The sequence below is a fragment of the Caretta caretta genome, chromosome 8, assembly GCF_965140235.1.
Source record: "Caretta caretta isolate rCarCar2 chromosome 8, rCarCar1.hap1, whole genome shotgun sequence".
NCBI lineage: Eukaryota > Metazoa > Chordata > Testudines > Cheloniidae > Caretta > Caretta caretta.
In genome coordinates this window covers 85,775,106-85,789,687 of record NC_134213.1, presented here as the reverse complement: position 1 = coordinate 85,789,687, position 14,582 = coordinate 85,775,106, and the positions used below count along the sequence as shown (strand labels likewise).

General features: G+C 41.7%; 1 protein-coding gene across 1 annotated transcript; it reads left to right on the top strand.

The window, feature by feature from the left end:
* Positions 1 to 47: 47 nt before the first annotated feature.
* TYW3 (tRNA-yW synthesizing protein 3 homolog) lies at positions 48 to 12,399 on the top strand. Its single transcript, XM_048860646.2, has 6 exons — positions 48 to 347; positions 3,463 to 3,543; positions 9,300 to 9,398; positions 10,257 to 10,328; positions 10,577 to 10,710; positions 11,822 to 12,399. The coding sequence occupies exons 1-6, from the start codon at positions 174 to 176 to the stop codon at positions 12,027 to 12,029; spliced, it is 768 nt and encodes a 255-aa protein (XP_048716603.1). The 5' UTR covers positions 48 to 173; the 3' UTR covers positions 12,030 to 12,399.
* The last annotated feature ends 2,183 nt before the right edge of the window (positions 12,400 to 14,582 follow it).

Below are 14,582 nucleotides of genomic sequence, written 5' to 3'. Positions count from 1 at the left end.
CGACTCTCAGACGCGGCACATCGAGCCCCTCCCCCGGCCCGGAAGCGCCCCGCGCGCTGTGGAAGCGCGCCGGTAGATTTGGCCTAACCCGGCTGCCGTCAGCCAATAGGGCGGTTGTGCGGCCCGTGGCTGGCTCGCCCGCCCCGGCTCTCCATCCCCATCCCCGCGGGCCGATGGCCGCCTTCCGGCGCTGGAAGGAGCAGCGCCTGGCCCGGGCGGATGAGAGCAGGAAGGGCAGCGTGGACGAGGCCATCGCGGAGCTAGTGCAGCTCCTCAACGGGCAGGAGCGATTCTGCACCACCAGCTCCTGCGCCGGCCGCCTCCTGCTCGCGCAGGCCCCCGCCCCAGTGAGTCCAGCTGCCCACCCCCGAACCTCTCCCTCGGGCCCGGGGCCGCACCACAGACCCCGGCACGCCCGTGGGGCCGCCTCCCGCTCAAGCCCGCGTGGGGCGAGTGGCTCCCCGGCAGCGGTCCGAGGAAAGGGGGGTGTCATGGTGGGGAGACAGCGCCGAGCGCGCCTCCGCGACCCCGCTCTGGAGCCAAGACACCGACCTCCCAGCCCCCCTTTGAAGCGCCGGGGCTGTCAGTGCTGCCAAGCAGGTTCCGCGCTGCACCTCCGCAGATCCCCCCCACCCACCCCCCGCGGGCACCAGGGCAGCACTGGGATTCCCTCCTGGCGCCTACTGTTCTCCAGCTGGGGCTCCCGTGAGGTTACAGGGCCAGGAGTCCACCCCGTAATAACCCCCATACACATATTGCAAGGCAATGATGAGCTGCCAAAATCTTAACCAGTTCTCTCCTCACCCCACGAGGGTGTCGTGGCCCACCCCCGCCCGCCGGGGACTCCTGCCCCATCCAACTTCCTGCGTTCCTTGATGCCCCCCCACCCTCATCCCTGCCCCATCCACCCCGTCTGCCCCCAGAACTGGGCAAGAGGGTCTCCTGGGCCACTGTAGCGGGTGCCCACCCCGCCCCTAAGAGCCAGAGGCATCTGCCAGGGGGCAAGGTGGGGAGTCCTGGCATTGCTTACCTGGAGCAGCTCCCAGGAAGCATCCAGCAGGTCCCTCTGGCTCCTAGGGGCAGGGGAGCAGCCGCTGCCCACACTGATCGCATCAAACGTGGTGCCTTAGGCACCAACTCCATGGGTGCTCCGGGCCTGGAGCACCCACAGGGAAAATTTGGTGGCTGCAGAGCACCTACCAGCAGCTCACCTCCCCTCCGCCTCTTCCCCTGAACGGACCATGCTGCTCTGCTTCTCCGCCCCCCTCCCCTGGCTTCCTGCAAATCAGCTGTTCGCGCAGAAAGCCTGAGGGCTGAGAAGCAGACGGCAGCTTCGCACTCAGGCCCAGGGAGGCGAAGGTGAGCTGGGGCAGGGAGCAGTTCCCCTGCGCCACCCCCCCCCCCAGATTACCTTCTGCGGTGCGGGCGGCCCTCCTCGTGCCCCCCTACCCCAGCTCAACTCTACCTTCCTGGGCTTGAGCGCGAAGCCGCCGCTTGCTTCTCAGTCCTCCCAGGCTTCCCGCGCAAACAGCTAATTCGCGGGAAGCCGGGGGGGGGGAGGTGCGGAGAAGCAGAGCGGGGCGGCACGTTCAGGGGAGGAGGCGGAGCGGAGGTGAGCTGTGGCGGGAAGCTGCCGGTGGGTGCTCTGCACCCGTCAAATTTTCCCCATGGGTGCTCCAGTCCCCGAGGACCCACAGAGTCGGCGCCTAAGGCACCACTTTTGGCCGGTTGTTAAATTTAGAGGGACAACCGGTTCTAAAAGGGCTTCTAAATTTAACAACTGATTCTAACAACCCGGTGCGAACCGGCTCCAGCTCACCACTGCCCCAAGGTCAAGTGCCCCCGGGCAGGAGGCATGGCCCTTACAACCCACAAGTGGCATGAGGCTTGTGGCTGTCCTGGCCCAGGTTACCCCTAGTTACATGCATGGCTGCTGTAATCTTTTCTGTTCTGCAGATAAGTGGAGATGTTATATCATGTCCCACCCCACCTTTGTCTCTTATCCAGCTTATGAATAGTTTGGGGAATACTACAGTTAAAGTTATTGGTGTTTATAGCAAAATCAACATGGTGTTTATAGCAGCACTAGAGTAGAAGATAATTTTACTGAAAGTATGTGGTCCAGTTCTTCCTCCACTTTATGCTGTAGGAAGACTTGGCATCAGTCCTTACTCAGTTTCATATGATGATCTCTTTTTCATTGTTGTTGTCTACGTGATGTAAACTAAGAGCACAGAACACTAAGGTATACAAAAGTAAGTAGAACTGAGACAGCACCAGCATCTGACATTTGAATCACATGATCTGTCTAGGTTTTTAATCTGGCAACAAACCATCATTTTGAGATCTGAGCAACACCAAAAATACAGTGTAGTCAGAGTGTTCCTCCCAGAGGACAGAGTTTTAAATTGGCAGTTCTATCCAGATCCTAATATTCTTTAGCCATTGCCAAGCCACTGATAGTTAAGTCTTGACACACTGATTTGTAGTAACGATAATTACAACCAATCTCCTTTAACAAATTATACTACATGACTTTTCATGAACTTAATTTTCATCCTGAACTCTCCACAAATTTATCAAAACCACAAGTTTTATATGCAAAGTGCTGATTAGATTACACAGGAGAACATGCTAGTTTCTTATTTTAAATGTTAGAGATGTAGAATTTTAAGATCCCATAATACACCAGTGCAGCACATCTACAGTTTTGTTGTGGTGTACATCAGTACAAATATCCCAACTGTAAACAGGTCCTCAGATTAGTTGTCTCCAAAACGTAAATACATTTTAATAGAGAACATTCCCAGGGTAAGGTAGTACGGGGAAAGCATATATGACTGCATTTTGTTGCTTCCAATCATGAGATTCACGTTTAGATACATCTAAGTGGATTTTTCGTATTAATAAGTGCGATACCACAAAAGTTCTTCCAAAGAACTTAGAATCATAGAATATCAGGGTTGGAAGGGACCTCAGGAGGTCATCTAGTCCAACCCCCTGCTCAAAGCAGGACCAATCCCCGACTAAATCATCCCAGCCAGGGCTTTGTCAAACCTGACCTTAAAAACTTCTAGGGAAGGAGATTCCACCACCTCCCTAGGTAACGCATTCCAGTGTTTCCAGTGTTTAGTGTCCTTGTCGTTTTTTTCTGCAAATACTAGATCACATTGCTATAGCTGAATGTGGGTGAAATCAGAACACTTCTCCATTAATTTTTGGGATTAAATTAAACTACCTGCTTAGCTACTGTTATCTAGGTGTTGTAAATCCTACCTAGATTTGATAGTTAAAAAAAAAAACACATGAAAGTTACATAAATAAATAACATTAAGATTGTTGATATAGTTATGGTTACTGATCAGAAAATATTTCTGTACATCCTTGTGTACCAAGCCAAGAACGCAAAGGACATTTGTTTTTATAACTGCAGTGCTATTTTAATACTTTGTTTTTCATTAGGGTTTCAATGGCTATGAGGTACAGAAGAAAAACTGTTCTTGGCTCATGGTAACGCATCAACTCTGTGCAAAAGAGGATGTGGTAAGATGTCAATAATGTACAATGTTTATGCATAAATACTTACCCTCTCCTCATCCCAACCCTCCAAAAAACACAATTTCAAATAGCAACTAGAAAATAATTTACATTTTTCCTTCATATTACTAGAATGAATATGTTCATTTAAGAGCACAGTTTTGTTATTAGGATAAAATTCTGTCTACATTAGCTGGCGAAACTGTTAGCACCTTTCTAGCAAGAGCATGGTTTAAGTCAGTAATGTGGCTACCTTGCTCAGTGTAAACAGGGCTAGGGTCAAAATTTGTCTCTTTCTTAAAATAGTGAACGAGAGTACAATGTCAGCAGGTTATAAAATCCACCACTTTCAGTGGTTTTTAGTTAGACATTTTGCATGGCTTGCAGAAGACCAGCGATTCTACATCAGATTTTTTTTCTCCTAAAATATTAATTTAGTGCTTGTGAAGCCCTTTTCTTATCCATAGAATAAGTACAGTCAAGTTTCTGGCAGGTGTGCCTCAATTCTGTATTGAAGGATCACTTCTTTGGTAAGAATGTATTTTTGCATCCATGACCATTCATTTAATTCTGGCTGTCTCCACTGAGGCAAGCAACACAGATGTCAGCTGTAGAGTGACTGATGTAGACACCTCCAATAGAAAATAGTCTGACACTGTAAACTCACTTTCCATAGACCAGACAGTCTTCAGATGGTAATGTCTTTGTCGCTAGCAGTTTAAATTGAATTAATGGTAGTAATGAAACAAAACTTCCTTCTAATAGAAACAGGAATTGCCAGACTGAATCATACCTAAGGTATGTCTGCTCAGTATTCTATCTCAGATAATGGCCAGCATCAGATGCTACAGAGGAAGGTGCAAGAACCTCACAGTATGCAAATGCAAGATGATCTGCCTTTTGCATTAGGTTTTATCCTAGTTTCTAATAGTTAGAGATTGTCTGAAGCATGAACTTTAATGTCCCTTACAATTTATCATTAATTATAACTGGATATTCATGTTATCCATATAATAATCTTGTTACCCTTCCTAATCCTTGCAAAAGTTAAATATTCTGAGCTGTGGATATTCTGTCATGCATGATTGATTATCTGGGGGGAGCAGATAAGGAAGCAAACACAAATGGACCTCTGTCCTCTTCATTAAAAGACACGCATGCTTCCTGAAAAAGCATATTTGTTATTTTGTATGCAGCAGAAACTCCATTATGATTTAATTTTATCAACTTTCAGTTGAAGATTGAAACAGCCATGTCTTACAACTACAAATCTGAACTAATGCAAAAAGACAATGGCTCTCTTATGGAGCTTTTTTTAATTAAAATTATATCCTAAAAAAATGTTTTGAAACTTAAAATCAAATCACTTTAAGAAACTGTTGAACAGTTTGAATATTTATGAACTACTTTGTGCTTCCAAAACTGCCTTTTGCTCTCTAAATGCTCCTCTTTACATTGTACCCCATAAAATGAAACTAGTTATTCTGTAAAAAAAAATAAACTGTAAAGACTGCATAACAGTAATATACATACATTTAAACTTTAAAAGCCCCTCTATCTTATTTTTTCTTAGTTTACTTGATATCACCTTCATAGAAATCTCAGCAGCCTCTGATTTGCCATATACTAGGAGTAGGGTCTGAGCTACTAGAGTGTTGCCATTGGCTTTTGCTAGTGGGTACCTTCTCAATTTTTGTATTGACGTCTAGTTGGTAGATATGGTAAAAATGTTCATGCGTCCATTAAAGGTGTGAAAAATCTTTCCCTGACTACTTCTTAAATTGTTATATTTTCATAGAATACAAACAAAGTGTGGAAAATTGGGCTGGAAGTCAGGACTCTTGGATTTTGTGCTGAGTTTTCAGCAGGCAAGCTACTTAATCCCATTGTGCCTCGATGTGTATCTACCACTTTAAAATGGGAATAGGAAATTTGAGGAGTAATTAATTTTTATAGCTATCTTTAAGATCCTTTGAGGAAAGGTGTGGGGTTTTTTCTTTATAAAACATCCCTTCACAAAAGATTTCTGGGCCTTATTCAACAGGAAGAAAACAATTAAAATGTAATTAAATGGTAAAATTTTAAAATTGCGCAAAGTATTATATAACAATGTCAAAGTGGTGTACAGTTTTTCCTACTGGATTCTGAAAGTAAACCTGCGTTGATTTGTCAACCCTATTCTTTGAAGAATATACAGAAGAATATTAGTAGTTATGTTCCTCATTTATAAAACTGCTGTTTGAGGGGGGAGTGTTCGAACTAAGATACGCAACTTCAGCTACACTATTCGCATAGCTGAAGTCAAAGTACCTTAGTTCGACTTACCTGGCCGTCCTCATGGCGGCGAGTCGACCATGGTGGCTCCCCTGTCGATTCCGCTTACTCCTCCTGCCGAGGTGGAGTACGGGTGTCCATTCGGTGATCGTTTTATTGCGTCTAGAGGAGACATGATAAATCAGTGCCCGATAGATTGCTCACACCTGCCGGATCGGCGGGTAGTGAAGACGTACCCTTGAATGCAAGTTTCTTGGAGCAGGATTGTGTAGTGTTCTATGAGACAGTGAGCACACTGTCCATGGTCATTAAATCAACACATGGCAAAACTTTTCTATGTAATTCTTTATTAAACATTACTGTATTTGAAATAAGGGAACTTCTTTCTTTGTCACTTGCATACCTTATCAGTGATAGTCATTCTTTATCAGTTAGTTACAGCAGTTACGCTTTCACTGTTTACTGACTAAGGGTCTCATCCAGCTCCCACTGGGGGTTTAGCCATTGACTCTGTTGGGAGCAGGGCTGGGCCTCAGACTTTGTAGGCTTAATAGGAAATTACTTTCAGTATTTTCTTATTAAATTCTGAGCCTTTTACAGGAAATTGGTGGTCTACAAGCAATAGGGTAAAATCCTTTGGTCACAATTATTTCATTTAGTGAGCATTTCAGTGCAACAGGCAATATAAGTCACTGCGGCCTTGGGGCATCCTAGCATACACAGACCATTTCAGTCAGTATGACTTTCTTGCCCGTTTACTGTCACTGAAAAAACTGTCCTTAGAGTGTCTGCAAAATTACTTAGCCTTGTCAGTGAAACCCTTTAAAAAAGTACACACACCAACGTCGCTTCGTCTGATCACAGTCAATATTAAATTCTGTTGTAATACTTGTCTCTGAGACAAGTCTGTCTACCTTGGCTTCCTAATACATTGAACACTAGTCTACTGTGCTGAAGCAGCCTATTGTTTATATAACTCAGGTGGGTAGAACAGAATTTTCAGGCACTGAAAAATCCATGTATAAGCCCAATAAGACTGCTGTGCCCATTTGAAGCCCTGTGGAAACCAGTGGGGCTCATGCAGGCACAGCAGGTAACCTGTATGCGACATAATGCAGGATCGGGGCCAATGGCATCTGGTTTTTAAGAATTCTTGAGTATCCCCAGTTCCCATTGGCTCCACTAGTAGCAGTGGGTGCTTAGCACATCTAAAAATGAGGTCATTTATTTAGGGGCCTAACTTTAGGCACCTATATTTGTAAGATTTATACCTTAATAGCAAGGATAGTTACAGAAAGAGCATGCTACACAAGAACATTTAAATCTTGTTCAATATTCTAAGGGGGAAGATAGGGTTCTCAGCAGTTTTATTTTACACCACTATTACTGGTATCTTGAATAAATTAGAACATAAGAATGGCCCTGCTGGGTCAGACCAAAGGTCCGTCTAGCCCAGAATCCTGTCTTCCAACAGTGGCCAGTGCCAGATGCCCCAGAAGGAATGAATAGAACAGGTAATCATCAAGTGATCTATCCCCTGTCACTCATTCCCAGCTTCTGGCAAACAGAGGCTAGGGACACCATTCCTGCCCATCCTGACTAATAGCCATTGATGGACCTATCCTCCATAAATTTATCTCGTTCTTTTTTGAACCCTGTTATGGTCTTGGCCTTCACAACATCCTCCGTCAAGGAGTTCCACAGGTTGATCGTGCGCTGTGTGAAGAAATACTTCTTTTATTTGTTTTAAACCTGCTGCCTATTAATTTCATTTGGTGACCCCTGGTTTTTGTGTTATGAGAAGTAGTAAACAGCACTTCCTTATCTACTTTCTCTACACCAGTCATGATTTTATAGACCTCAATTATATCTCCCCTTAGCCGTCTCTTTTCCAAGCTGAAAAGTCCCAGTCTTATTAATCTCTCCTCATATGGAAGCCATTCTGTACCCCTAATAATTTTGTTGCCCTTTTCTGAACCTTTTCCAATTCCATTTTATCTTTTTTGAGATGGGGTGACCACATCTGCACACAGTATTCAAGATGTGGGCATACCATGGATTTATATATTGGCAACATGATATTTTTTGTCCTATGATTTATCCCTTTCTTAATTATTCCCAGCATTCTGTTCACTTTTTTGGCTGCCGCTGCACATTGAATGGATGTTTTCAGATAATCGTTGAAATTTTCACAGTTCTCAATTTTAAAAAAGGATTAAAGAAATATTTTCAATTCAGAGGAATCACTGGGCTAGGATGCTAGCCAAAAAAAAATTAAGCATGGTGCAGCAGCTCAATTTTTTCCCCTAAATATAAGTATAGCAAATTGGTAGCTTCTAGTATTTTCATTAAAGATGCTCATGGGATGTGGGGGAGGCAAGTCAATTAGATATAAGAACACTCGATAAGAACAAAAAAGTTAGAACATTATATAGTAGTAAACTATGGTGTAAACTGCAATGAATCATGTAACTGTTTCAGTGCAGCCTTTATAAACTAAAACCAATAATCTCACTCCTTACGTTTATTTTACATAAACATAGCATACAATCATAACTGTGTACTATGCCGCGTCCGCAGGTTCCGCCGATCGTGGTTCCCACTGGCTGCGGTTCGCTGCTGCAGGCCAATGGGGGCTGCGGGAAGCGGCGCGGGTCGAGGGACGTACCGGCCACCACTTCCCGCAGCCCCCATTGGCCTGCAGCAGCGAACCGTGGCCACTAGGAGCCGTGATCGGCCGAACCTGCGGACGGGCAGGTAAACAAACCGGCCCGGCCCGTCAGAGGCTTTCCCTGAACAAGAAGCCCAAGTTTGGGAAACACTGTTTTTGAGTATTAAAGCTATATAACTGTTTGTTACCTATTTTTTGCCCTTGGTGTGCCTTATGAGTTTAACTTCAGTTTATAAATCCTTTTATTTTATCTTATTTTAACATTATCATAGAAGTAGTATAATGAGTCATTTTTGAAACATAGATTAAAATAAGGTCAAGTAGTTCAGGCCACAAGTTCAACCTATTTTACCTTTTTAAGAGGAATGTACTTCAATATCAACATGTCCCTGATCATATCCAATCATGTAAGAAATCAAAAACAAACTATAACTGAATAGTAGTAATATTTTGTGCTCTCAAGGTTCCTCTGCTGACTGCAGTAAAACAGTACTCTCTGTGCTGTGCTGACATCATTGGGGTTTTTTATGTCCAAAATGATCAAACAGGGAAGCAAATAATTTTTTTTTAAAAGTCTAGGTCCAGTAGAAATTCATGGCAAGAGAATCAGTTTAATACTTACAAATCAGCAGAGATCCTGAACATTATGAGCAATGGGAAATTTAAAGCAATTAAATAGTAACAAACATGATTGTTTAAGCCAAATCATTCCTGGTGTTTTTAAACATTTCATAAACTAGCTATTTTATTATGAAATGTTAATAGTAACAGTTCGCCTTTGTAGTATTAATATATTAATGTTCATTGCATTTTCCAGATGACAGCGTTGCAGAAAGCCACTGGTGACACTGTATTCAAATTTGAACCATTCATTCTTCATGTGCAGTGTCAAGAGTTGCAGGATGCACAGCTTCTGGTAAAATTAGATCAACAATGTTGTATTGTTTTGTTTACATTTGTTGCTGCATAAGTAAAAATGTTGGCACCTGAATATCTTAACACTCAGAAATAGTCTCAGGAGCAATGTATGTTTAGTAACTGAAGTAGTAAAAGTATGTTGATGGAGAAAATAAGGATTAAGATTCTTTCTGCAGATTTTGCTGTGCTTTCTAGAAAATAAAGTCACTTAAATGCACTTCAGTCTTCTAGCTGAGGCAGATTGGCTTGAGAGAGCCTGAATTATCTGTGTTGCTTTCCCTGGCCCATGGCAGTGTTCTTTAGAAATTAGTTCACTACAGACTGGGACCATTTGCTCCCAGACCTCAGGTAAGTGGATAATGCTGTGCCTTCTCTGCCTTTCAAAAGGGGCTTTGTAGGCCGGTACAGGATAATTTTGTTCCTCATCTTCACCCTGCCTTGGTTCATATAGAGAAGGAAATCTTTTCTTTCTACAAACTTTGCTGAGTTCTGCAGAATCTATATCTAAGAACATATCCATCCCACGATTGTCTTCTTTGACTAGCAGCTATTTGAACTGGAAAAATATAGTGCCAAAAGAGGTATGAACTTCCCCCTTTGTCTTGATGGAATGGGTCAGGGCTGAAACCACCATCTGTCTTTGTCACTGAAATTTAATTTAAAAGTATTTTGTTACAGTATTAGCATCTGATCCTGTAAACACTTACTAGTGATTGTGGCTCTTAATGCAGTCAGTTGGGACTATGCCTTTACGGTTTTGCAAAATTGGGACCTTAACTTGCAATATAATCCACAGTAAGCTTTCAATCTGACAAAATATGTATGAACTGCTATTTAAAATGTTTTTGTTTCACAGCACTCGGTGGCTATAGATTCTGGATTCAGGAACTCTGGTATTACAGTTGGCAGAAGAGGTAAAATTATGATGGTATGCACTATTTTTCTACTCTGCTATAGAATTTAGCAATTATTCATTAACATGAGCACATTTTTAAGTATGTGGGAGATTTGAATAATAATTTTTAAATGACACTTTCCTGACATGGCATATCACTCTGCTCACAAAGAAATACAACCAGATCTTTTCAGGTGGTTTTCCTGTAATGAATGCACCTACTTTTTAGAGCTAGTATCTCCTAATGTAATTCAAATGAATACATCTATGTGTACCTCTAGGCTGTCCGGAGTACTCATTGCTTAGAAGTTCCATTAAGTCACATGGGGCAATTGATGGTCACTGAAGAATATGTTGACTTTCTGGTACAGATAGCTAATCGGAAGATGGAAGAAAACATGAAGAGGATTGACAGGTTTGTTAGATTATATGCATCCTATGTCACTACATCTAAATCCAGAGAAGTGTAAACTTTTTCTGCTAAACAGTAGACCAGGAAGATCAGCCTAAAAAAATAATAGTAAAACAGATTGAAAATCTGACCTCAGAGGGTTTGGGGTTTTTTAAATTATGGATGACCCTAGAGGATCATTTAACCATATATAAACAACAGTATCAGGTAGTGGAGAGTAGATTTGTTACAGAGCTTTTAAAAAAAGTCCATACAGGACTTCCAATTGTTGCTCCAGATATATGGCATGAATAGCACATTGAGTTCTAGTCTCACATTATTAACTTCCACTGCTGCATCTTCATGTGGGGTTTGTGTTTGATTAGATTTTAGCATGTTTAAGGACAGGAGATTCACCTTTTGATGAAGCCAGGAATATCTCATTTTAATCTACCGGAATTACACATAATTTCCTGAGTATTCAGATTAGAATGCACCCTTTAACGTTGCTGTACAAAGTTCAGACTACGGTTCCCAAACTGTGGTCTTTGGAACACTTACTGGTGACTAGTTACATAGTACTGGCTTTTCTACTCATTTCCAGTTGTGAGAAACAGAACAGAGAGGGTGGACAGAAGAAATAAAGAGCAAAAGGATACAGGACAAAATACTTAATTGCACCAAGGACAGTTAAACGTATATAGATATTTTCTTAATATTTTTCTGAATTAATTGCTGTAGTTGCCACAGGGATGTTAAAGTAATTGCAAATAGGAGTGGTGATGGTGCATCTGATTATGAATAGGATTGACTATTAGACACTATTAAGATGTGATGCAAAACCGTAAAAGTGTTTGAGATCATCTGTTGTGTAGTTTTAGCAGTATGAATGGGACTTTCATTATACATAGGGCATAACTGTCAATTAGATTCCTAGAAGGTCAGAGATTAGAGAACTGACAGAGCATGCCCAGAACATACGTGCTGGTATCCCTGAGTCCCCCTCACAATACCGATCAGGTCTGCCTTTGGATTTTATTAAAATTCTATGAAACGTTATACACGACATTTTATGTTGCCAAAGTGTTAATGTTCTGTTTGCAGAACTTAAGCAAACGTATTTGCTCCTTTCCAGGTTTTACAAGTGCCTACAGTTAGCTTTGAAAAGTGAACTCAGCATGAGTAACTCACCTCATGGGATGATACAGAAGATTCATTCTGTGTACACTCACAGAAGAAAAAGAAAACAAGATAAAGAGCCTGGCTTGTGCACCTCTTCAGAGAATAAGGAAGAGTCAAAAACAGAAGATGACCCAGAAACCACTCTCAGTTTTTTTTTCTGAAATCTATTGATACAGGATACCTACTTTCTAATATAGGTGTAGTTAACACAGCTTTAGTGATACTTCTCTTGTACTGCTCTTTATAAGAGCTATTTACACTGCTGTGCTCAAGGAAGTTATGCTGTCTTGAAAGTTTACGCTGGAGACAGTGTTCACTTAACCAAGCATTTCAGTGTAACAGAATTATGAAATGTCCTTTAATTTGCATAAAAACACCACAGAAGCATGGAGAACAGAAGTACATGGACTTCTTAAAAATTATGAAATATTTATTAACAGTGGACAGAACAGCTAACAGTTTTAATGTGTACATAGGTATACCTCAAACCGTGTTTGATACGTCTCTATAATAAAAGATTGATTTACTGTATGTATTTTCCTTATTTAAAATACCAAACACAAGATTCGCAAAAAGAAAAGGAGTACTTGTGGCACCTTAGAGAATGCCACAAGTACTCCTTTTCTTTTTGCGAATACAGACTAACACGGCTGTTACTCTGAAACCAAACACAAGATTAAGTCTATGCATTTGAAAACACTACCTCTACTAAAGTGTTTGTTTTTTGTACTTCCCTCTTCACTTCCTATTGATATAAGTACTCTCCCGGAGGTTTCTTCTTGGAGAAAAAGCTTTTGTATATTACTAAAATCAATCCAGTAGCACCAGAGATTAATTTAATCCATTGGAGCAGATTTAGTGCTGGGTGCAGCAAAGCAGGATGCTATCAGGGAGTCTTGCAGTTCCTGATCTGCGTTGGCCTTGGCACAAGTTAAAGCAACCTGGGGGCTGCTGTAATAGACAGTAATGAACTTTCTGAGTTATATGTAGGCTATTAACATATAATAATATTATATGTTAATTAATTTAAATAAATATATTTAAATAAAAATATAGAGATTCTTGGGCTACTACAATTCACATGCTCATACGTTTGACCACGGGGGGAAAAAGTAGTGGTTTGTTTTTCATGAAGCTATAGTGAATTAGTTGATAATTGAAGAAACAATGAATTCTGAGTTATTTCTTCTGTTATGAAACTTAGTCAATGGTTTCTAACTACCATGTCAGGAGAGCTGTGCTAAGGAAATTGTTTATTTTGGGGATAGTAGTGCTCTGATAGTAGTGCTCTAGTTAAGGAGTTCTCGTTTGCGTTACATAAATCTGGGTCTTCAGGGAATTTTAATTCTACTGGAAAAGTGTGCTAACTGAAATTTGTTATATGAAGGATTGGTCTGGGGGGAAATGTAGGGGATCTTTTATAGATTTAAAAATAAGTCGGTTGGGGTGTGTTTCCAGTATCAGGAATGCCAAGAAAAATAGCTTGTCAGGGTTCCTCCCCCACTCTGAACGGTAGGGTACAGATGTGGGGACTTGCATGAAAACCTCCTAAGCTTGTCTTTACCAGCTTAGGTCAAAAACTTCCCCAAGGTACAAAATATTCCACCCTTTGTCCTTGGATTGGCCGCTACCACCACCAAACAAATACTGGTTACTGGGGAAGAGCTGTTTGGAAAAATCTTTCCCCCCAAAATACTTCCCAAAACCTTGCACCCCACTTCCTGGACAAGGTTTGGTAAAAAGCCTCACCAATTTGCCTAGGTGACTACAAACCCAGACCCTTGGATCTTAAGAACAATGAACAATCCTCCCAACACTTGCACCCCCCTCTTTCCTGGGAAATGTTGGATAAAAAGCCTCACCAATTTGCATAGGTGACTACAGACCCAAACCCTTGGATCTGAGAACAATGAAAAAGCATTCAGTTTTCTTACAAGGAGACTTTTAATAGAAATAGGAGTAAATAGAAGTAAAGAAATCCCATCTGTAAAATCAGGATGGTAGATACCTTACAGGGTAATTAGATTCAAAACATAGAGAATCCCTCTAGGCAAAACCTTAAGTTACAAAAAAGATACACAGACAGAAATAGTTATTCTATTCAGCACAATTCTTTTCTCAGCCATTTAAAGAAATCATAATCTAACGCATACCTAGCTAGATTACTTACTAAAAGTTCTAAGACTCTATTCCTGGTCTATCCCCGACAAAAGCAGCATATAGACAAAGATCCTCTGTTTCTCTCCCTCCTCCCAGCTTTTGAAAGTATCTAGTCTCCTCATTGGTCATTTTGGTCAGGTGCCAGCGAGGTTACCTTTAGCTTCTTAACCCTTTACAGGTGAGAGGAGTTTTCCTCTGGCCAGGAGGGATTTTAAAGGGGTTTACCCTTCCCTTTATATTTATGACATAGCTATGGGCCTTTGTATCTATGTTTGTGCTTCTCTAACTAAACTTTACTCAGCTCCACAGCTGTGCATTATATAAACCCAATGTCCAGTCACTAAAAATAATGCTGATCCACCACCTGCTTCTGGAGTGGGGAAAAGACGAACCAGCCAGTTACCAGCCTTCTTGTAAGAGGACTGCCCTTGATCATTCTTTGGGGCTACCAGATGAGATGTCAGTTGGCTTAGTGCTGTCCTTAGAAGTTGATTGCATGCAGAAATAGCACCTCCTTTTTGGCAAGGTCTATAGCTTTTTTGCTGTTTTCATCC